Below are 25,059 nucleotides of genomic sequence, written 5' to 3'. Positions count from 1 at the left end.
ATACGGGGTATGTTTTTAAGGTATGCTTTCTCTCAGCGGTTCAGTGCTTCTTCATGGACGCAGCATCCCTGTAGGTTAGTTGTGCAAATAGTTCCATGAACTACAAGGTGGTCTTGTGATGGTTACATTTTTCATTTAATGATTTGACATTAAAGACTAGGGGCAAATTAATTATTATTTATCATTTCTTAAGGTAGCTGGCACTTGTTTTCTTTTCAGCCGCATGTATGTGAGCCTATGCGCAGTGTTTGCACCCTAATAAGTGTTTTGGTCTGATGTTAATTTTAAAATTTGTTTTAATTTTCTAGAATGCCTGTTTGAAAGCTCAAAAGCAGTTGAACTTCTTTTACAATAAATGTCTCACCCAATTTTTGTTTTCACTTCTATTTTTAACCTCACAGAGAATTTCATAAAAACGTTTGACTATAAATTTTTGAGCCATTGCTGTTTTTGCCGTTCTTGCTCATTATGCATCTATTCATCAGCCAATAGATTATTTCAGACTGGATATTTAGGTTACTGGACAGACATCACAGTTTGAGAGGGTTCAAGAAACACAAAGCCCCTGTAGTGTGTAATCAGAAAATTCCCTGGGCATTTCCAATTGAAATCCACTTGACTGATATATTGATGGAGTAATAACGTTATGAGGACCAACCTTTGAAGGCCAGAGGAGGGTTTTCTCAAGCGTAATAGTTTGTTCAATAAGCATTGATTTGCTTTATTGATCGAAGCTCGTAGTTTACCAGGTATGACTCATCCGTAATCCAACTTGAAAGCTCGTCATTATTTTCTGAACAGTGGCCTATCATTGCATTATGTTTTATTAACTATTGGTTTAAATCCGCTCTGCGCCATCCCAGAGGGATTTTTATTTGAAAACCTGGGAATGTACGAAAAACGAAAGTGAATCACATTCTTTTAACGGCACAATCAGGCACTGAATTGTTGCGATAGAGATGGCCTATTCTTCAGTAAAATCACATATATATATATATCACAAATATTAATATATCAACATAATATTTAATTCTGAATGAAATATTAGGTTGACCACAAATCTTCACAGTCAATTACTCTGCAGAGAGTTTCTGTCTTTGATGTCTTAAGTCTCAGCTTATGTCCTCTTGCTGTTACACTTTTTAAAATCATCCACCCTCCAGATATGTTGATAACATTTTTTTTTCCCAAAAGCTCTTCAGCATAACGGAAAGTTTGAACGATTATATCCATGGCAACTCCATGAAGACCAAGTTACAGTTAAAGCTGCAGATAAAGTGCCTAAACCTTGAGTTCAGGTTTGTTTCGTCAACCGCTGTTGAAAGGATCAAACCTGAACTTCACTTCAAAGAAGCTCCAGAAAATGTCTAATTTAAAAATGAGTGAAAAATGATAATGTAACATTGTGACATTGATGATGATTGAATTAAAAACTGTTGTTGTGATTTTTTCTTTCTTTTATTTATTTATCACCAAACAAGGAGGATTTATTTGTCTTTGTATTATTTCATATTATAAATTCAATGACACATGGAGTAATTGTCCAGCTCTGCTTGAGAATGTTGCAACCTGCAAAAGTTTTTTTCTTTTAACAACCGTAAAATATATATAGAATTTGGTGATGTGCTGTTATGAGAACTCAGTTTGAACATAACATATAGAAAAAATGGCTGTGAGCAGAGAAAATATCTTAAATAAATAAATTTATCTTTTAGGGGCTCATGTTTTGTTGACAGGAAATCCCTTTCTGTTTCTACATAAATAGTTAACTCCTTCAAAGACATAGAGTTTGAAAAAGAAAGTAGGACGTCAACTTAAAATCTCTCTTACTTTACTTTGCAATCATTTTAGTTTGAATCCTATATATTCTATAGGACTTTGCTTTAATTGAACTACGAACATACAGTACGTTGTAAAGTAGCTTGTGTACATCGGAATGCGGGTCAGCCGCACACAGCTGTTGTTGCCAAAAAGTGCAAACAATGGTGAAAGGGCCAACAGTGTTTGGAGGTGGAACCAGAGGATTCTGCACTTCTTTCCACGATTGCGTTCTCAGCTTTAACCGCCGTATGAAAGCAGTGCAGAGCAGCAACCGTGAGCTAACCAGTAGACGCTCACGTGCGCGTGCAGAGGCTACCCGCCCATGTCTGCTTCTTAAGTCTTTTTACTCAAAATAAACTGCCTCATTGAACAGTGTTTACCATTGATTCACATAACTGGTTTTCCTGAAAGTGAGATCAAACAGAAAGAAGGACTTGATATCCTGGAGCGCTACGAGACATTGTGGCGTGCACAGCTGAAAAGATTTTCTGGCTCATTCAATATTTTAGTGATCAACATTTATTACAGACTTGATACTCAAGCATGATGCTTCTTCACAGAGTTGGACAAACAGCTGCATATTTAAAATGTGACAACACACGCAATCTTAAATGTGTCATTGTACGTAATCAATTCAATCATTTCCAGATTGTAGTTTAAACTTCATATCCAGTTCTCTGTCACTGTTTTCAATTTGGGATCAAAGAGTGAAATGCCAGAATCAGCCTTTCTGGGACTCCACATGTTTCGTGCTGGTCAAAAGTGTCTCATTGAATGTTCAGCTATCATATGACATTCTCTTCCTGGAAATTCGGACATTCTTTATTCAAGTTCCCATCAGCCTTAAAAAAATAAGTCAGACAGCATCACGCAACACATCATTAATTTAATGTTTTGAAAGAGAATGGTATTTCTCTGGGATTCAATTTGCAGGAACAATGCTTACCAGATCAAGCATATCCATCTTACGGTGAGGCAGGTCCCAACGACACAACGCATGCACACAGACATGCACGCACACTCACTCAGTGCGTGTCTTACTTTACATTTCATTTAGCTGACGCTTTTAACCAAAGCCACTTACAATAAATGTTCAAATCAATTCATTCTTCTCCCCTTTCCATACATGTTTTTTAACAAGCTTATTTGTGATTCCACAGCTATCAGCTATTTAAGTAGCTGTATTGTGGTTACTGTAACTACCTACGCTGGCTGTCGCCAATAAACAAAAACGGAACAATACAATTAAGTGTAACAGTTTTCATCTGCAGTTTGTAATGTGTCCTCGTGTTTGGATAAAGGCATGTCATTTAAATACAACAATTTATATTGTATTGTATACAAATACAGGTTAATGTGTGATAAAGTTAATTTTTAGTTTGTGTTGAGTGATTGTCTTTTCCTTCTTTGTGAGAACAAAGAGTCCAAATAAGCTGGAACAGAAAGTTTCTTGTCCTATTTTAACCCATCCATCCATCTCTCTTTCTATCCCTTTATTATCCAACTATATGTTCCTTTTTCCATCCATCCAACCATCTATTTAATCATCCACCCATATTTTCATCCATATGTCCTTCATCATCGATCCACTCATTTAACAATTTTCCTTCCCTACATTACTGATATATCTCCTGATGAATACATCCATCTAACTACCAAACCATCAAGCCCTCCACACATTATGTGTTTGTCTATTTTCTGCCCATCATCCATTCATCTTCATTCATCACCGCTGTTCACCCTTTTAATGAACAACATTGTAAATTGATGCCTGGCTGCACTTTTTCCAAACTGGTTATCAGGGGGAGAACTTGACCAAATTCTGAGGATGCCGGTGTCTTGGTTGGTAGGGTTCACAAACCGGTCAGATGGTTTGAGGAAATCGTGCAAGTATGTCTGCATCTGTTTTGAGCATGGCTTCTGTTTATTCAGAGATGGCAGCCGTGTTTGTTTTACCCGCAGTGCAACTCTAAACACCCTGTGTGGCTTCCATGCCTTTTAGGTTCCCTGTGGTGGTTAAAGATAAATTAGAGCCTTTGTTTGTCATAGAGGGAGTCAGGGTCGGCGATATGAAGTGAACCTGAGAAAAAGATAAAAACAGATACATGCATGACTTTGTCGGACGACATCACAGTAGCCCGTTCTAGCGAGCAGCCACCCACCAGCAGCTGTTTAACTGTGCATCAATACTTTCCTTCAGCGAGTGTAAAACGGAGAAACCTGATCTCCGTTACCCCAACAAGATTAGAGTGTTGAAACTATGCTGATATCATTATCTTCTGTCAATTATAGCATCAGAAAGCAAGAGAGTAGAAATTACTGAGAGTGGAAACTAAGCAATAAAATGTAGCTGCTGTGCAGCCTATTTTCTTGATTGTGGGGATTTTATTGGCGCTATACTTATCATTTTAGGTGTCATAAAAAGAAACAGTTAAGGAGAGCAGTAATGGATCCTCAGGACTTTCATTATAGTCTAATCTGTTTGAAGAGATTCTATATCCATGAACTAATCTAATGTCAAAGCAGTTAGCTGTGGCCCGCTGTTTAAATGTTAATGTATTTTCAAACAATTCTACCTAATTTTACTGTCTTTAAAGGTCCTTCACACAAGCACTTTCTATCTAAATTAGATCTCTGTGGAGGTTTGGAGCCGCGGTGCAGAAAAATCACCTGGAATTTACCAAAAAGAAGGTTAGAAACGTGAAAGATTATAACAATACCTTCAAAGTTGAAAGTAGAGTATTCAGGAAATACGGGACCCAACGACATGGTCCAGAGAAGAGGGGGATTCAGGTTGGGTAAGTAAAAAGACTTGTGCAGATGCACCTTAAATGACTGTCTTCAAGTACAGTTAAACACAATGACCAGGATGTAAAACTAGCCAGATGGAGCTGTAAGGCAACTGCTGGCTTTCCCCTGGGTCTATCAGATCAATTCAAACAAGCTTTAACATCTACAGTGATTTGCCGAACAAATGAGGTCACTCTCCCATGAGACCAAACATTTTGGAAAATCATTCAGCAAATAATGCAGCCGTCCCGTCCTGGTTAATCTGCATTGAGTACTTCAACTTGTGTAGTAGCTGTTTCTATTTGATTTGCCAGGTGGAGTCAAATGTGCAATAAAAATATATTTGATTGCATGTTTGAAGGATCGAAAAAAACCTTTCCACAGAGTGGAACTATTGCATGTGTCATGCTAAATGAATTGGCGCTTTTGACAAAAACTCAAACTGCTCAAATATTTGACATCACACTGATGAATATTTTTAACCCAGAGTGCTACATAACAGTGTGTAATCTCTTCTACAACACACACGCTTTTGGAAGATTTCTCACTTTATTCAGGTATCCTACCAAAGGCTAGTGGGTAAAGGATCTAGACATCGAGAAACAATTAACGTTAGAAAAGTACTTTCTCTGATTTCAGGTTCTGCTAAAGCACTGGTTCTGCCTTTCGAGTTCCATTAAAGCCGCCTGATACGTAAACGTGTAGAAAGAGTAATATCTGAATCAGCCAAGAACCAAGAAAACGCTGCCAACCCAAATATTTGCACAAAAGAGAAATTGGACTGTTCCTCCTTCAGAAGTGTCCTAAAACTAAACCCCGTCAGTGGACTAGTGGCTGTGTTTTATTATTTAAGCATGTGGCATTTACTGCAATACGAGTCTGTGGCATCACTATTATTGATTATTTATCTAAACTTGAGGATAAAAAAAAATACAATTTGGGCTAAGAATGTAATGCATCTGCCTGCATGTCTCTGGGGAACAATATGTTGGAACAACAAAGAAAACAACAGTTCATTCCAGTTGTCAGCTCTAACAAGTGCATTCCTTAAGGTTACTCACACCTTTATTCTTCCTAGACGCGTCTTTAGATGACTTCTGTCTGCGTCTTTTCGCCGCGGCAGCACGATGGGAGGGACTTTAAATCGATCGGGCAGACGGGGGAGGGAGGAGGTGCAGGCGGGCAGACAGAAGGAGAAAGCAAGCGGGGGAAAGCGGACCTTATTCAGTCCGTCGCTCCGTAACGGGAGTTCACAGCGCTGCCGACGCACTATTCAATTCCGGTATCTCACAGCTTCTTAACAAAGTAGGATTCCGCAGAACAAGAATAAGAAAAAAGAGGAGGCGGAGCTGGCAGGTTGTTTTAAAAGCTTGAAAGCTTCTCACAGGAAGAGCCAGTGAAAGGTAAGGGATTATTTGTCAATTAAACTATGAAGATCATTCTTAAGGAGTAATCAGGTATAGAAATGAATGAAAGCACTGAGCAACTTTTTTTTTTCTCATCTTATTTTTTTCACAGAAATATTTCTTAACTGCCTGCGTTAAAAGAGAGGGACAGAAAGGGGAGCAGTCTTCAGTCAATGCATCATTATGGGACTCACCATACGGCCCTGCCTTCTGAGTTGCCAACGGATGTTGTCAAGAGGACAGAATCTCCATTTGTTGTGTGGGAATGCCTTATTTATTCCACACTGAGCAGGGATATTTCTTTGCTGTGAGTTAAACATGAACAAAACCATGGTTTCTAACGGATCATTTCACAATATCACCTGCAATGAGACTCTCATCGTGAACGATGGCAAGCCAGCAACAAGCACCGTCATGTTTTTGGCTGGCGTGGTGGGAAACCTGCTGGCTCTCCTCATCCTCGGAGTGCACCAGAAGGAGCATCGCTCCAGGTCGTCTGTCTTCTGCATCCTGGTGACCGGCCTGGCCCTCACCGACCTACTGGGCACCTGCCTCCTCAGCCCACCTGTTTTCATCTGCTACGCCTACAACATGTCCCTAATAAGTCTGGGCGGTGCGAGCCTGTGCAACCTCTTTGCCTTTGCCATGAGTTTCTTCGGCCTGGCGCCCACGCTCATCCTGTGTGCCATGGCCGTGGAGCGCTGCCTGGCCATCAGCCACCCTTACTTTTACTCTGTACACATTCGCCGCAACTTTGCCAAATTCACTCTTTTCTTTATTTACCTCTTTTCTTTGGCCTTCTGTCTGCTGCCATACAGCGGATACGGCAAATTCAGACAATACTGTCCTGGCACGTGGTGCTTCATCGACATGGACTCAACGGGGGATGAACAGCCCGCCTTGGTGCTGGCCTTCTCCCTATCCTACTCCTCCCTCATGGCACTGCTGATCTTTAATGTGTTTGTGTGCAACGGTTCAGTGATTGTCAGCCTGTGCCAGATGCACCGGAGTCAGATGATGCGGCGCGGCTCGGTTCTTTCGACAGCGAGGAAGAGGAGGCTGAGCCTGGCCTGGTTCGTACAGGGGGAAGAGGAGATGGACCACCTGGTGCTGCTGGCGCTCATCACGGTCATCTTCGTGGTCTGCTCGCTGCCACTCACGGTGAGTTTACAATTGACCGTCCCTCGTTGCAAAAATATGTAAAATGCATATTGATATCAACTCCCTCTCCCTCAAAACACATCACATCTGCATCATTCTTGGCAGATTTCATCTCTAAATGATCATTTCACAGTTGAAAGTGAAAAAAGAGCAGACACCTTCATGTTTCATCATTTCTGCAGTTGTCGAAATATGAAACGAAAGGTCTCAGCGAGAGTAAAAAGAGAGCCTGTACTTAAACAGAAACAGAAAATGGGAGTGTGGTTTTGGTTTTGATTAAAAACGTATCCCCGACTGGCCGTTCCAGTACAAAAAGGAACTCCTGAAATGAATTCCTTCCCCTCATTCTGTAATCACTATGTGCATAGAAAGCGCAGCAGGCCTGGTGAACCCTGAGGGCTGTGCAGTACGTGTCGGTGTCTGCTAAACCATTGTGCTCTACATGGCCCCACTAAAAAAAGGTGTGCCTGGATGTGCAGCCATCAACACACATGGCATTTGTGTCTACTTTGCGTTGAGAGGAATGTGCCAGACCCGACAACCCTGGAGGACCTGTCAGGCCTTACCTTTCCCGCAGTGCAAAGCTCCTCTGGGAGGAGTCAGAGGGTAACCAGCCTCCCCTCTGTGCGTGTCCATAAGCATTAGACCTGTGGACATCAAGTTTGGGACATAAAAACCAGCTGGAGGAAGTGATTAATGTGTGTTTTATTATTAAAGGTATCTCAGTGTTAGCCCTGTTTTCAGCTATGGTCTGATGATCGGGTAGTTCACATGAAGCTGTAAAAAGCGTTCACCAACAACTCATTGTCCACATCTGTTCTAACATGTGGCTGAAGGTTTGGCTAACCCACTGGGCAGGCCGTGGCATTCCTATAGAGTTGTGGAGGAGAAGGCCCTCGGGAGTGAACATTAGTGACAATACTCAGTTGTCAAAACTTAACTTCACTACTTGCAAAGTGTACTGTATGGGTTCAACAAGACCTGTTTTCCCTCACTGGTCATCCATTGTTCAACTTTACCCTTCCAAAATCAACCATATTTTGGGATTTCCACATTTATATTCCTAAATTGAACGTCCCTACCAAAAAAAAAAGAATAGTAGTATGTCATTCTGAATAATACAAGACTCTGTCATTAAGTAATTAGTGGTTCTTGAGTCATCACAGCATACCTTTGTGTGTGGGTTTGTGTACTTCCCTTGTGCATGTACATCTTGTGGTTAGAACTAAGCCTGCTGAGACGGAACTGATGATGCGCAGCTCAGCAGACGTGTTTCCAGACATATACGGTGCATGAATAATACTAGTTAGGTTGCCTGAAGCACATCAGATGTTGGCAAAAAGTGTATTGTAATGCCAATATAGTAAAGTGCATACTTTCTATCTCTCAGTCCTGACTTAGTTCAGAAGAGTTCCTTCACGAATGTCTGTCAAGTCTACAAACCGCAGTATAGCATTTGTTAACCATTTAGTCTAATTTACTCACTATGTAACTTGACACACTTTGAAGAAAGATTTCAAGCTCAGAAACATGGTTTCTGTCTGCAGTTGTCTGCCTGCACTCTGGTAGATGTGGGTGAGATGGAAAACTTGTGCTTTAAAATGAATGCTTCCCTCCCTCAATGTAAGTTTGGCAAAGGAGGTGAAATATGATAGAACAAGAGAACTGAATAATGTTGCAGTCTTTGCTTTTACACATCCATTAAGGTTATTCAATATTCAGGAGGCAAGCGTTCTCATGGCTGCGATCAGTTGTAAAGATCATTTGTGTGGGAGTTACTCAGAAAAAGCTTTTTTTGAGGGGGGTTGGGTTGGCTGACTTCATTTGTATGAGTGATCTGCTGCCTGTGAATGTTTGTCCTGTTCTCTGTTACCTGAATCACACCACCTTCTCAGGGTTGTCATACCACAGCCAAGGCCATATAATATAAACCTCAAGCGCGCACTGTTCAACTGTAGCGGACAGCAGGAGATAAGGTACCATTAACCAATAGAACGTGTTGTGATGGAGGATATTATTACTGCTGCTGGTTTATAAAAGAACGTTTGATTTTTCTGATGTAGGATTGAACATGAGGTCCATTATGATTGGTTCTAGGAAGACATTTTTACGGAAAAAGAAAATCCAAAAAATCATGAAATTCTCACACCGAACTCATCAGCGGCTTCATTCAATTTGAGAATTTTCATTTAAACAATTTAACTTCAGATGTTCTAATGGAAATTCTAGACTAAATCAATGATCAATCAATGAAAATAGGACTTGCGTTAAAGCTGTTTCTGCTTGTTTGGGGCTCCATGCAAAAATAGCCGCACTGTTGATTCCTGTGAGTCATTTAAGTATTTTGGGTCCGCATGTGATGAGTTTTGACAACGGGTTTACCTCTGAAAGGGAAATCACCTGCTCTCCTTTTGGCTAGTCTTCCCTCTTTGTCTCATCTTTCATTTTATAAATGATCAAATCTGTGTCTTCCAGGCGTTCAGACTGATGGTTTGACAATCAGCAGTACCTCTCCCTGTTGTTCCCATGGGAACTACCCAAGCTTCCTGGGGTCCATATGCTGCAAATCAATAACTGCTTCAATACAGTGCCGGCTCATTTCACAAACTATTTTTAGTTTTAGCTCAAAACGGGAATGGGAATCAATATTTCAGACTGATATTATGTGTACATATGATTAACGCTAGGGCAGGTTATGTTTTAGGTTACTGCAGCTAGTTCAATGCAGTGCAGCACAGTGAGATCAATTGCAATGGTTTGACTTTATGGTAAAAGGTTTCCATTAGCGTTGCTGCCGTGTTTTAGTCAGTACCGTCTTGTTGAATTGTAAGTGAGGTTACGACAGGGAGTGCAATGAAGAGCCATGAAATAAATTTGACCTCACTTCACTGTTAAAATTATTCTGAGTACCAAAATAAGGGCTTTATTGAGATGATTCAAGGGTTTCAGAAAATAGTAGATCCTGTGATGGGTTAGGGGGGGATTAGGATTGACGGCCTATTTTTCAGGTTGTAACTCTGTTTAGTCTATTCTACTGAACGTAATATCTCTTGGCCAGAACCCTTCTAATTTTTGACAATTTTAAATATGAATGAAATGATAAAATAACAACGCTTTGGACAGACATGGATGTAAACTGCAAATTTACTGGGTGGTGGATTATTTCAACCGCAAGGCAGAAATTCTAGTTTTGAATAATTTTAAAACCTCTTTGGCTACATCTGTTTTTCCATTGCAGCAATCCACTTATTAGTAGTCTTCATTGGCAGAATTTGAGCCACCTTTAGCATGACAAAGTGTTGCATCAGCTTTCATGCACGCTCAAGTCTAAATCAAACAGACTGTTTTGGATTTAATGACCAGCCCTCCCAAGTGAACTGCAGAGGAAAAACAAAGCTTGGGGTTCAGAAGATCAGAGGCAAAGTCTCGGATATATAACATGGAAATCACAAACCACTTCCCATAGCTCTGAGCAAACTATGCACAAGGGCTGATTGTCCTGAAGAAGATTAATAGCTGCTGTGACACATATACACTCACAGGGCATCATGCCTTCAGGAATCTGTGCGGCAGCTCATAAACCTGGGTTGTCTGGCAGAAGGACAAAGAAAAAAACTGTATGAAGACACAAAGCCAAAACACATTGTATTCATCTATTATAGGACCGTGAGACTGAGGAAGGGTTGAAAAACCAGTTGACATATTCAGATGACAACTTATTCTACATGATAGCTTAGTCTTCAAACAACTAAAATATTGAATAAACGTTTCAGTTTGGACTTTCACGCAGGACTTTAACAGTAGACATACAGTTTAATCAACCTGGGACTCGATTAAAAGTAGCGTCAAGCTCTAAAGTCCCTCAACAGGCCCAGACTGGAATGAATCTTCTTGGAAATATGCAGGATGTAATGTCATTGACTCCCGTCATCTAAAACTTCGGTAAATGGACCACAAGGGTGGTTCCCCAAATAGAGACTCACCCAAAATGACTGAATGCTCAAATCCCGGTAATGCTTGCTAGGGTCCAGTATTGGTCTGGGAGGGGTCCTCTTGTGCATCAGCACATGTGGAAATAATTGGTGAAACTATTTGTGATGGCAGCGTAGATTAATATGACTTTCACGCGTTTGAGACGTGCTAGTGGTACAGCCAGAGATGTAATGACACACGGGCTGTGACAGAGCCAGCGTTGTGTTTGAGATCCTTCAGGCGCTGCTGGGAGGTACATCTCATCGTTCGCTATTCCATAATAAAAAGTGATACACTGCATTCAGCAACGGCTTTTTGTAGGATAAACAGTGAGGATTCCCTTTGTTCAACACAACATACACACTTCATATATGAGCATGAGCTTCATATTTTTTCCTGCTTGTTATTGTTGCTGTTTGCTGTCCCATGTGATCCACAAAGGATAGAGTGGACAACAAATGTAATAAAGATCCCAGTGGTAACTAGGTTGAAGCCCTCTTTGAAATGTGTCAAAGTGTGTGTCTGCGAAGCGCACGGTCGTAGGCTGATATCAAACAATAGGAGGTGAACGCAGGTGCTGAAGGGATTTGTAATGGCTGAATGGATGATGAATGGATGATGAAAAAAGATTGAAGACGGGTGCAGAGAGGAGGTCGGAGATAGAAAAAAGCTGTAATATGCTTTGTTGAGGTCAGGGGAACATCTGAGTCAGGTGATGAACCCTTTTCACACAAAAAATGAGATTTGATTTCATGGTTTAGGCTGAAAATATTGATGGCAAGCACTTTAAAGTTGTGATACTTGCATCATTGTTCTTTCCACTATGTTATCATTTGTAAATGTTTAACATGTCATATCTTTAACATCTTTACTTAACACAGTGTTCAAATGAACATTGAGACCACAAACAGTATCAATATCCTGTTCGGGGAATCGTGTGTTCATGCGAAATGCTGTCTTACTTTCTGTAGCCTGAATGATCTCATACTTCTTCCTGTTCGACTGCCCGCCACATATTTTTCTCTTTGTGGTATTCAAAGTGGTAGATGCTGGAATACCATCAAACTGGCGTGTTTCTCATAGTGCTTAACTCTCAATATTCCTTTGAATAACATAGGTGCAATTGTGCAAATGTGATATGGTGTCCATGATGAATTCATTGTTCAATAACTTGCAATGGTAATATTATACATATTTCATGTAGTACAAGTTTATTTTTGGTAAATACACGGTATAAAATACTACCCAGATGATTATTTGACAAACTTCTTTAAAGAAAAGCCAAGAAGTGTTGACAACAAATGTGAAATATCAAACAGCATGGGAACATGTATTTATCATTTTTAGTGTCCAGAGGTACATAGAAATTGTTTACTATTGCTCTGACAAATTAAATATGAATATAGAATATGTTTTGTGCAAATTAGTAACTACCCATTTTTCACCAGTCATGTCTGCTTCATTAATGGACATTCTTAACAGTGGCCTGCCTGTATTTCATGGAGGCCAGTGGAGTGTTACAAAATGTCTCCGTGAATCAATTAACACTGACAGATTGTTTCAAACAAACAGTGCAAATAATAAACATTTTCACTGAACGGTGCGCATCTTTGCAATCTAGTAGTAGGGAATGAAATATGACGGATGTGAACACATCCAGATGAGGAAAAGAGCTGAAGACATTGTTAGATTTAATTTGTGCTTTTACAGTAATTGTCCCTGTTTGTCGGGTCTTTTATTAGGTGTTTCTTGAAGCTCTCTTTGCCTGATCGGTCTTGGTCGTAACAACAACACATACCTTACCCTGTAGGATGTACTTCTCCAACAGATTTAGTGCTCTCATCTAATGTATTGCATTGACCAAATAATAAAGTGTATTGATCTTAGCCTGGTTTGCTTCTTGGGGAGATGAAGAGAGGTCAGTCCATCTTTTTCAATCAATAGCCGCCTCCAGTCTTTGTTGTGTTTATTTACTCATGCTCAAACTGAATAGTAGGCAGGCGACCGTGGCTGAGGAGTTGGTGTTGTTTGAGAGATACATAATTATTCCTTTTATATACTGCCATTTCAGTTATTTACTTTACCCAGCTCTACATTGATTCGTTGCAGCCCCGGAGTTTGAGACCCCTGCATTAGACAAACATAACATTGTATCCAGTACAAAAAAAAGAAAAGATCTATATCTAAAAAAGCGGAAAATACAGTACGGAAAATGCTACACGTTGTCTCTTTGTCTAGCTGGCTCTGGCCTCCTCCTCCATGGATTCCCCCTCTCACTCTTCTCATTACCCCCATTTTGGTTAGAGATGTTGGTCGAACTCACCTGCTGCATTTTATAGTGCTTAAAACCGATTGGTGTGTCTACATATAAGCTATCTTGTGAAGTTGGCTGGGATGGACTCCAGCCCCCCCGCGACCCTGTGTGCAGGATAAGCGGTGTGACAATGGATGGATGGAAGGATGGTGTTTGGGTACCCGACAGCTGTGTTTACCGATTGGCACATCGGTGTGGTAATATGACAGTCAGTGCTTTGCAATTCCAAGGAACTGACATCTTGATATACTCCCGTGTGTCATTACACACGGAAGGCTAGTGGTGTGAAATACAACACCCTCACATCAAATAAACCCCAAGTGTTACAGAATATTGTCATCTTCTGTTGTTGTGCTGAGGGGAGAAAAAACACAACATAGGAATTAACCCAAGTGATATTAATGCAAGCAAATATATTTTCTAATGCATATGAGTCACTGATTAAAGGATGTACGGATGTTATCGGGGTTTTCAGTCCATTCGTCCAATATATCAGTCAGTCAGTTGTATTTTTTTCAATTCTGGGAACAGCCGCAAATATTTTACCGTCTGCCCCGAAACAGTTTTGTGCTGGACATAAAACAATGTATCCCTCCATAGAGTCCATGACCACTTGCACAACTGGGACAAAACAAATTTAACAAGATAATTACAACCAGGCAGTGAGTGCAGATTTTGTGGTTCAGGATTTTAGCCCGGAGTGAACTGGCACATGGAATATATTTAATGGAATAAATTCCCAAGCTCATCTCTGCTCCCAGAGATGAGACATAAAAATACCTTCAGTGACCTTTTTAGGTCAAATACAGCGTAAAAGCTTGATGATTGGATGATGCTCTCAATTAATATCTGTTTTTGTTTATCTCAGTTACAATATGATGCAAAATAAAGCAGGCTTTATATAAAAGTGTTTATTTGGGAAAACACACCAATTAGCTAAGTGTGCATTTGGGCTTGATGAAGTATTTTATAATGAAAAGATCAATTTTGAGAAACAGAAACAGTGTTTGACAATTAAGAAGAGCACTTTATTTAAAGTACATTGGTTTTTGCTTCAAAAACAATCAACTTGGGAACTATTTTCTGTTGGACATTAAATCTCAAGTTACCTGTGACAGCTGTATTTGAGTCGTCTACTTACAAAACATTTTAATATGATGATGATGTTTGTTTCTCGTAATCCGATGTGAGAACAGGTCAATGTTTAGAAGGACGACGCCACACCAGTGTCCCTGCAGGCTTTTATTCTGAAACACCACGAATGAGTCCTTCTGTATAATAATTTGACCCGTTTGTTGAAGAGAGCGAGTTTGTGTTGTCAGAGCAAAGTTTCTTTGACATAACAAACGTTTGTTTTTGTGACTACATGCTGTCGGACAAAATGTGTTTGGGTCAGTTTCTGGAGTACCACAGGTCGTTAGAGCAATTGGCAGTCTCTGAAAGGACATGGGAATAAAACACATAGTATTTCTATTTGTACCATAATCTCTTTTTGGTGTTTGACCATTTGTGTCAGAAGTCTGATGAATGCCATACTACTGGCATCTATAATTTCTACTGTTCCCAAAGCCGATACAGACTGATTGCAGATCAAAAACAGCATGCAAGAACAGACGCGAACATGCGTGTATCAGCATTTACTTAAATGCAAAGTTGTTATTAGGGTAGTGGTTTGAGGTTATACTTAATTCACATTAGCAGCCTAAAGAGGAAGCCCATTTGTTGAACAAAGTATGAATAATGCACAATGACCTCAAAACAAAAAAGAGTTAGATGCATTTGTAGAGCAACTTTCAAATCTATACGATTGTGAAGCAGGTGGAGGTACTAAACATTAGCATAACTGCAGCACATGGAATAGTTAGTGGTTCAACGCGCTCTCTTAAGCAAAAAACAATGTTGTAATATTGCTGCTTCTTCAACTCTAGTTGAACGAAGGGTCATGTTGTGTGTGTTTTATAAATCCCAAAACACAACAAAAGCACTCAGGACTGTCTGTGACTAATGCTTGGAAAGTCATAAAACAAGCAGACCAACAATACACGTCAAGATTTCTAATTCCTTATTTGTCTGAATGTGCTGCTGATTGTTTGTCCTGTTACCATCTGTATTCAGCTAGCTTTACTTAGATATCAAACAGCAAGTGTAGGTCTTATTTATTATTTACACTTCCCCTCTAAGACTACACAAAATTCCCTGTTTCTACCCAGAGAGCTACCTTATTTTGTGGATATTTGACATCACAAAGAACTAACTTCTTCTGTCAAAAGATGATCTGACTCTAACCCCAAAATGCATTATCAACAAATCACACCTAGTATGTTCAATTTAGCCGTGCATCCCAACAGCAACAAGGTTTTGCAACATTTTCAACCTTCTCTTAGCGTGTGTAACTCATATTTCACTTCTCTTTTGCAACCATTTTGTTGGGGTTTCCACAGTTGCTTTCACTTCCTCTTTGGTGTTGCTGCATGGTGTTCTTTTTTTGTCAGCACTTTTTGTTTCAGTAGTCAAGCAGTACTGCTACTCCTACAGCTTCCGCCGTGTTTATGAGAGTTTACTGATCAGAGAACTCACTCTGACTTTTAACGTTTGCACTAAAGTCTTCTTCAGACTTTCGTCGGTAGAAAGAATGGGTGATTATTGTATGTTCTGTGGCCATAAAGGCTGTATCACATAGTTATTTGACAGTTTTTTTGGCAAACTCATGGAGAGATAAATGCATAAATGTTTCATGTCAGAATGCAACTATGTGTGCAGGTAATCTCGCGATGCCCACTGGCTCCAGGTAACTCGCTGCAGCCCCTGGGACTTAAAGAGGAAACTCGCTAATGGATGTTGAGACAGCATCATTCCCATAATGAAACGTGTCTGAAGACAAACTCAACCTCACCTCACGCCTTACATTGCTAGTATTCATTAACAATTTCATTATATGTTTTATAGCTCCTGAAACACAACAAAGTTGCATTCATATGACACCTGTAATGCTTCCTATGTGAACAGCTTCCATGTGTTCGGTAAGTTAGAGAGTTTTCAATGTTAGTAACTTAACAAAGCACTAGGAGACATTGACATAATGGAGAAAAAAAACTGCTTGTTGTTGAAGCCAGCGGATACCCAGTCTTTCTCGCTTCCTATCGTTTTCTGCATCTCAGAATACGCCAGGCACCTCCTCACCAACTTCCTAACTGTAGATTGTAGAGCAGTGAAATTTCCCCTCACTGTAGAAACACAGATGCTGCATTCCAGACATCAACCGAAATCCAGCGTAAAAAACAACAACGACCAACCGTGAGAAATGATAGTTCTTTGCCAAGTGCACATACTTGAACTCTCAGCTGTGTCCTCTCTACATTTTGTGGCCATTTTTTTATTTACTTTCAAAAGACAAATCATGCATTCAGAATGCCCTGACCATGTAATCCTTCATAGACACACAGAAGATTAAAGAAGACTCATATGAGGACGGACACATTTAGCTGGTGAAAAGTCAAAAAGTTTACCATTAATGGACATAACAAATAAAATGCCAGCGTGTTTGGCTTCAGATGGGATAAACAAATGACAAATAAGGTTGATATCTTACTCTCAGACAGATCAAGCATATTTGCCCAACACATCTCAAGTGTCTACTACTACTGTCTAACTACTCCTTTAAAGACGAGTGTAGCACTGTAGCACTTATCTCTTTTCCTGTAAACTCTCAGCTCTGAATGGCTTGTAATCTCTGCTCTGTCTCCTCTTATCCTTGTGTAATGATCATGCAGTGAAACACGATTAGGAAGAAAAAGCAGGCCAGAGTCCTCCAGGACCATGAGGTATAAAATAATGGGTTGTAGAGTGTACATATCCATTACATAGTCTTGTTTCCTGAAATACAAAGCAATTACCAAGTAAATAGCATCTTATGACGTGTGTCTTTCAATGTGTACCCATTCACACCAACAGGGGTTCTGGAAGAATCTCTGAACATAAAAAATACAAAGTAAAAGGAAATGTCTTTTGTGACAAAAATAGGATTTCATCTTTGACATAAGATATTTAAATATACATTCAGCTATACATTCCAGATGACTGGATCCTGGTACTACGTGTAAGTGCAGCTGCAGTATTCCTGTTTGTATCTGTATTTAGTAGATGTTCTGATGTATTTGCTGTTACTGGACGTATGTGGATACCAGCACGCTCACAATATGTTCCTCTTTTGCATCAGCATGATCTCCTAAATAATCACCCTGATCCTTGGCAGCTCTTTGGCGTTTCTGGGTTGCTCTTTAACCACACACTGGTACATTGATATCCTCCTGTTTAGGGAGAACCTGACATCTCATCGGTTTTGGGCCCCACATTTCGCAGTGCACGGACAGGACAGCTTGTGATTTGTGGCCCTCCCTGGTGGGCTTCAGGTTGGTCGGTAGGACCATAAGAGGGTGTCATGCATCAACGGTAACAAGGGCCAGGGTGGTCATGCGGCGAGAGAGCGAGGATGCAGGTCTGTTTGAAATGTTTCTGGCAACACCGCAGGATGAATGAATGTGTTCGGTAACCGCTCGTCGAGCACTAGAGGTATTTTTCGTGTTGTGTTTGTTAGTGTGTTTTTTGCCAGTAGGGTTAAGATACAGTTTTACTTCAACTATTAATTTGAGTAACAATTGGTTGCCAACAAAAGGTCTGTTGGTCATGTGCCAAAACAGTTGATGATTCTTGTTGTAAAAGAGGTGAATGTCCAATAATAACTATTATTATTCCTGAGGTTTTTGAAACATGTATTGGTATCCTCCTATATTGTGTTGATATCCTGGCAAATAGATCTTATTCAGTTACCACAAACGTAACGCATTCACTTTCTAATGGCTTTATAAATAGTTGGTGCAACCCGAACCTGGAGATATTCATTACATAATGTATGAGGGATTTCCAGTTTATGCCAATCTTTAGTCGGACAAATGCAGTAACTATTGATGGAGGAAAACCTGACCATCCAGCTAACATTGTCATGGGAAAGAGAACTGAGGCCACACGGTCTTAACCGGTGTTCATATCAATTCTGACTTTGTGTGTGTCTGTGTGAGTAATATAATCGATAAATAAGTTAACTTTAGCTAACATATTCCTTCTATGACAAACTGCCTGTAATAGTGACTACATCAGTTGTGCAATTATAGAAATTTCTAAGAACCTCTAAAACATCCAAAAAAAATTCAAGAACATCTGGTCATTGTTATGGTCCCCTTTGGACCATTACATGTATCACTTCTGATCCATCTAAGTTGACAATCATTTTCCAGGGTGTTGGTTTTTCGTTATTAAGCCTTTTGAGGTAAACATGTTCTCAGAAGCCTCAAGAATCATTGATGTTTCAAAGTTTGCAGTCCTCTATCTCTCTCAAAATCTCAAAACGGGAGCGACCACATCCGTGTGAGTTAGTTCAGTTAATGAACGTTGAGAGGATACAGGCAGCCATGTCTCTGGCCCCTCTGATAGTCTGGTGTAGCTCTGCTCTCTATGGGCCCTCTCACTCTTTCTCTAGCTTATTAGTTTTCAGTCCAGGCCCTAGCAACAGGGAAACACTAACATCCAACGCATACCAGCCCTCAATCAGCACATGCCATTAATTAGGCGAGTGTTTGTTGGATATTTCATGGAGGGAATGGGGAATTGTTGATAGAGAAGAGGAGTGAGGTGACAAACATGCTACATGGGCCAGCTGCTGCTTCTCTCTCTGCCCAGGATGAGAGAGAAGCAGATCAGCAGCCGCTGTCTCGGCTGCCTCCTTGCAGCCTGCTCGACCTTAAAGGTCTAAACACTTTTATACATGTATTTTTGTCATGTAGCAAGCAGTATCACGCTCTCTTCGTTGTGTAATCATGTATTATCCTATTGATCTAGTGATAACAACAGGACACCAAAATTTCATTATATTCAAATACCATATCTACTCAGTACCTTAGACCTAAGCTTCTTAATCCTATTAATAAATCAATAATATGAACAAACATAAATGTGTTTGTGTCCACACAATATTCCTTGGAACAAAAATGTATATTCTAATAAAGAAATACACCAGCAAAATTAGCTAGGCAGAGAACACATATTGAGCAATGATGACAATAACACTTAGCCTATGAAAAATAGATGCCGTCTAATTTGTCTTTTTCTTCAGATTGCAGGTTTTATCAACGCCATTAATCCATTTTGTGGAGACGCAGAGAACCTGACAGCGTTCCGCTTCTACGCACTGAACCCCATTGTGGATCCCTGGGTCTTCATCATCTGCCGCAAGTCGGTGTTTCACCACCTTTACTCTCTGCTGAGCTGCCGCTTCAGCAGGAAAGCTGTAAAGACGTCAGCACACTGCGCTCTGTCTTTACCCCTTGACAATCACATGCAGCGCAACTCTCCAGGCGTGACCGTTCCACAGACCAACATGTACTCAAGTATACATCTGTGTAACCCTAACCCAACATAAAGCTAGGGGGATTCCATGTCTGATAATACAGTTTTTCAAATGATAATTTAACTTTTGTATACAGGATACATGCACTCTACTATTTTAAGCCACAAAGACAACAAAATTGCACTACGTCTTAAACTTCCATGTTCAAGCAAAAACAGCTTGTGTTATGAAACCAACAGCACTGTGACTTAGAGTTTGATGTGTTCCTTAGAGCTAGTGTAGATTCACTTATTTTTTTCTCAGCCTGTTCCTTAATTCACAGCCAGGAAACTCCACTAAATGGATGGATAACCGCTACAGAAAGCGCTACGTGCAGCCAATAGTGTTACAGATGCGCCATTTACCGTCGGCGAGGTTGGAGACGAACCAGCGCAGATTTTTTTTTTAGCGTAAGAAATTGGATTTGTGGCGTGAGTGAGTGTGAAAACATGCAAACGCGTGTGTGACACGGGGAAACCGTGAGAGTTGGCAGCCCCGTAGCTATGTTGGCAAGCTAGACAACAACTTTCCTAACACAGTCAAACATCAAGCAAGTGCAACACAAGACAAAGCAGGACAGCAAATAAGTTACTGAATAGTCCAGCAGAAATACAGTATATACATGCAAAATAACCTACAATTTCACTCACGTGGGCCTTTATGATCAGTAGTCAGAATGCACACAAAATTGTACCAAATAATACACACTTGCTATAGGCTACATGCTGCTGGAGCCTGAGGGTGGATCTTGGCCTAATTCTTTTTATTTTTAGTTAAGGAAAAATAATTATTCCATGAATTAAGATAAAATATGAATGTGAAAATATCAAACTCTATGTGCAAGTAAATTAAGCTTTGTTTATCCCACAGACAGTCAAACAGATGCCAGGTTAAAAAGGGAGCCCAACAGATGTTTTATTTATTACTATCCTAGATAAATATTCCAGTATCATATTTGTGGTATTCTATTTGTCGTATCGTAAGTATCGGGTATCGTAATATTTTGGCAGGTATAGTATCAAAGTCATAATTTTGGTATTCTGACAACCCTTTTTCTTTGAAGCCATATAGGTCTTTACTCACAGTTACAATTATTTAAGCAAAAGCAACCTGTGTCTATAGTCAGTATACTCTCATTTGCTAGCGCAGCGTAGAGCTGTTGAGGCTGAATAAAGCACTTTGTTAATGTTGGCTCCACTTGGATTTACGTAGATACATAACAGGTGGGCCAATGCTGTGCTTCGATTGACCAGTCTAGTTTGACCAACTAGTCAAGTTAGAGGGGAGAGAGTTATTAAAAAGTGGATTCTTAATCCTGTCAAGTTGATAATGCCACTTTATGCATGAACATGTTGTTCCTTTGTTAACAGTCTGATTTCAAAAATACCTATGATGCTTGTCTGTAAATGATAAACTCTGCTGCAGCAAAAGTTGAGATTTAGCCTGTTTGACTGCATTTAAATGTATTGTATTTATACCCTTTGTATTTGTGTGTCATTACAGCTGTGCTGGTTTGTTTATGCAATGAGTTGCAGAAATGTAGAGATAACAGACATGGTAATTTGTATATTTTGGCTGTTTCACATTCACTTTTTTGCTGTATAGTGACATCCTAATTACTTCAAAACGTTTAACTTTAAACTTAAAAGTTTTTAAAAAAAGGCATTTCCACTTGCACTTTTGTTCTATTATTTAAATTGCAAAATCAAAATTTAAAATCAAAATGAATAAAAAAACATACATAAATAGAAATTGTGTTTGTTACCAGAAATAGATTTTGTTTATGTGAAATAAATATTAATATATGGTATGCAACAGTAACATAATGTATGTTTATGTATGTTCCCAAAGAGAAAAAAATGTCGTGTCATAAATATCTTACTGCTCTGTTTTTAAGCCCATGTATAGTTTTTGACTGTTGATAGGACATGAGCACCTTGATCTGCCTTTACAACAGTGGCGGCTGGTCCATAGAGGGCAACGGGGGCCTGGCCCCACCTTAAGCCCAAAAAACAAACAAAGAATATACATTTTTTTAATTATATTAAAAATACATTTTACAAATAGTCAATATTTGTCTATTTGTGTTTTTGAAATATGGAATATACCTAGTAATATTTGTAAATTAAGATATCTGCGCAAAAATATATGCTTTTCCTGCACGTCCTCTCCGCATGTCTCAGCTGGGCTCGGGCACGGTCCCAAAGCGGCGGGTCTAAGAAGCAGTTTAGCCAATCACTTATTAAAGTTAATGAGTGACATATAATTACAGAGTCATAAAATACATTCAGGGTTGGGCTTGCCCTTCGCCGTCCTACACTGCGCTCTCGCCAGGGCGAGTCTGGCGACGCCCCGTTTAACCACATAACAAGAGCAACGAAAAGCAGTATCCTTCCAAGAAGTCCCGACCCGAACTCTGTACGAGAGAAGAACTTAGAAAACTTAGAAACAAGAAGTAAAACAGCTAGATCCAGATAAACAAACTAGGTTCATCTCAATATTGCCAATTATCCAATTATTCCACGAAAACCAAAGAAATATGGCGAAGTTGCAGAGTGGTTAAGGCGATATACTGCTAATCCATTCTGGTGTGCACGCATGGGTTCGAATCCCATTCTTGTCGCATTTAACCTGACGCTGCCTTACCATGTCACCAGGAGATGACATTTTTTTAGGAGGAGGGCTCAGATCATCAATAAAACCACATTTATGCCATTCGACAAGTCCTTTTGCAATGACACGCAGGTGCATCCTGCTTATTCTTATTGTGCAGCATTAGTCTATCAATATGGTTGTTTTCCACTAATCACAGGCACAAAATTAATTAAGTTCTAGTTCTCGCATGTTAAGTGGCACTCTACAATTTGAGCGAATCCCCCAACACACAATGTAAATTTGTGTAATTGGCCTAAATGGCCCCCTGCATTTAACGCCTTTACAAGCTTCCCAGGACCATAAAAAACATGCTACAATATTGACAATTATCTAATCATCCCATGAGAAGAAAAGAATAAGGACGATGTGGCCGAGTGGTTAAGGCACACTACATGGGTTGGAATCCCATTGTCGTCGCATTTAAACTAGCGCTGGCTTACCATGTCACCAGGAGATGTCAATATTTTTGGAGGAGGGATCAGATCATCAAGAAAACCAAGCCATCCAACAAGTCCTTTTCCCACGACATGCAGGCGCATCCTGCTTATTCCAATTGTGCAGCATTTGTTTATGAATCTGGTCGTTTTCTAAGAATCGCAGGCACAAAATTAATAAAGTTCTAAAGTTACTTTTAATGTAAAGTTTAGTGAAGAATACTTGATCCGGCTACTTCTCGCATGCTAAGCGAGCATTTTAGAAAATAGGTATAGGTGCATAGGTAAACATTTTTTCACTGCCATGCCCCCTTAAATGACTATAGTAAGAATTTCATGACTTCTTGCAAAATATTTTGTCTTTTTTTCAAATGTTTGTTTTTGGAAGGCGGAATCTTTTTTAAATGTTCTTCCACATGCTGGATACACATTTTTTGGGTGGAGTTTATTATTTTCAAATGTTTGTTTTTGGAAGGCGGAATCTTTTTTAAATGTTCTTTGACATGCTGGATGCATATTTTTTCTTTTACTTGAGTGAATCAGAGCCAGCATTGCAATTACCCACCCTTTACAGAGGGGTCATTGGGTGGACGCCACCCGTGAATTCTTTAGCTCAGCGATTCCCAAAGTGTGGGCCGCGGCCCCCTGGTGGGCCGCGAAGGTACTGCAGGTGGGCCGCGAGAGGTCATTTACAATAAATAAATTTAAAAAAATTAAATTTTAAATTTTGAAAAGTTTCAAGATCACATTTTAATGCAAACATTAATATCAAGCTGGACTTGTTTTACTGCTTGAGGCGGTTCCTCCGTGAGTGTGTGTCGGAGCATCACGCCCTGTACAGTTCGTTTTGCTCAGTTCCTCTGGACTGGGACAAGCACAACAGCAAGACAGATCACACCCAGGCCCTGAATCCACCTCCTCAAAGTGATCCACTCGCTACCCAGTCGGAGGTTCCTCTGTCATCCTCACTGGCACCATCAAGGTTGTTCCAGTTTTCTCCATACATTTGTGTCACTTTTCCATTTTTTTACAAGATGTGAAAATATATTTAGGGTGTTATTGAATAAACATTCACATACAAATACCAGTCTTTCATGAGCTTTTAATGAAAGTTTATATTTATTATACAAGTATTTGATTCCAAAGGTCAGAATTACTTATTATACTCCGTCTTTTGTTCCTGTAGAAACTCCACGTCCGCCGTCGCTGGCAGTTATCGACCAGCTGCTCAACAAACACCGTGAGCAGAAAGACATGCTGAAGCTTGTGGACCAGGGCTACGCTGCTCTAGTTCACAACTCCTGTACAGACCCCAACAGCATGCTTCACCCAACAACAAAACTACATATTCTACAATATGTAAAGCACCTCAGCAAATTGTTGAACACCAGTTCCTCTTTAAACGTCAGTCCAGAAAAACTGCAAGAGAGGCAGAAACTCTGTCACTCTCTGACAGAGGCGAGTGAGACCACTAGTGTGCCAGTTGTTACGATGTCTGTTGCAATTGTTCACCCACCTCCACCTGTTCAGATGCTGTCACAAGCTTCTATTGAGAAGATTGTACTCAACATCATGGAAAAGCAGCAGCAATATAAACAGGAACAACAACAACAGCCGGGGCAAAAGAAGGGACGCACGAAAGACAAAGTTCTTTCAGCTAGAACTGGATGCCACACAGAAAAGTTCCATCTAGCATTTTGAGTCCAATTATTTGTAATATTCATGTTGTAATTAGTTTATATATTGGTTTCTTGCATTTGTGACTTTGTACATTAAAATATTATCTTTTTATTTATTCTTTATATTTGATTTTATGGTTTAATATTCATTAGTTTAATTATTTGGATGTCTTTATTTCTGTAACATTTTTGTTTGTATAGAACTATACAAATTAGTTGATATATCTGTGTTCAACATTTACTGTTAATAAATATATTTCAATTACTAATGTCTACATGTGTCATCAATAAGTGAATCACTGTAGTGAACAGTACAATAGATAGATACTTTATTGATCCCTAGTTCCTAATAAGTTGGTCTGTAAGTACAATCTAGTGATAACCAGTA

At 39.8% G+C, this 25,059-nt stretch overlaps 1 protein-coding gene across 1 annotated transcript; it reads left to right on the top strand.

Annotated features, from left to right (window-relative positions):
• The first annotated feature begins 5,758 nt into the window (after positions 1–5,758).
• On the top strand, positions 5,759–21,974 carry ptgir (prostaglandin I2 receptor). The gene is made up of 3 exons (XM_040191641.2): positions 5,759–6,014; positions 6,130–7,178; positions 19,631–21,974. The coding sequence occupies exons 2-3, from the start codon at positions 6,336–6,338 to the stop codon at positions 19,934–19,936; spliced, it is 1,149 nt and encodes a 382-aa protein (XP_040047575.2). The 5' UTR covers positions 5,759–6,014; positions 6,130–6,335; the 3' UTR covers positions 19,937–21,974.
• Positions 21,975–25,059: the final 3,085 nt, after the last annotated feature.

This window comes from Gasterosteus aculeatus, chromosome 1 (genome assembly GCF_964276395.1).
Source record: "Gasterosteus aculeatus chromosome 1, fGasAcu3.hap1.1, whole genome shotgun sequence".
Taxonomy (NCBI): domain Eukaryota; kingdom Metazoa; phylum Chordata; class Actinopteri; order Perciformes; family Gasterosteidae; genus Gasterosteus; species Gasterosteus aculeatus.
The sequence above is the reverse complement of the archived record's forward strand: the minus strand, read 5'-3'. Positions and strand labels throughout refer to the sequence as shown.

What these genes read in the sequence shown, in the direction of transcription:
- ptgir (XM_040191641.2), top strand. Translation starts at nt 6,336, where the DNA reads ATGAACAAAACCATGGTTTCTAACGGATCATTTCACAATATCACCTGC. An exon ending in TCTGCTCGCTGCCACTCACG is followed by an intron (nt 7,179 to 19,630) that starts GTGAGTTTACAA and finishes CTTTTTCTTCAG; the next exon opens with ATTGCAGGTTTTATCAACGC.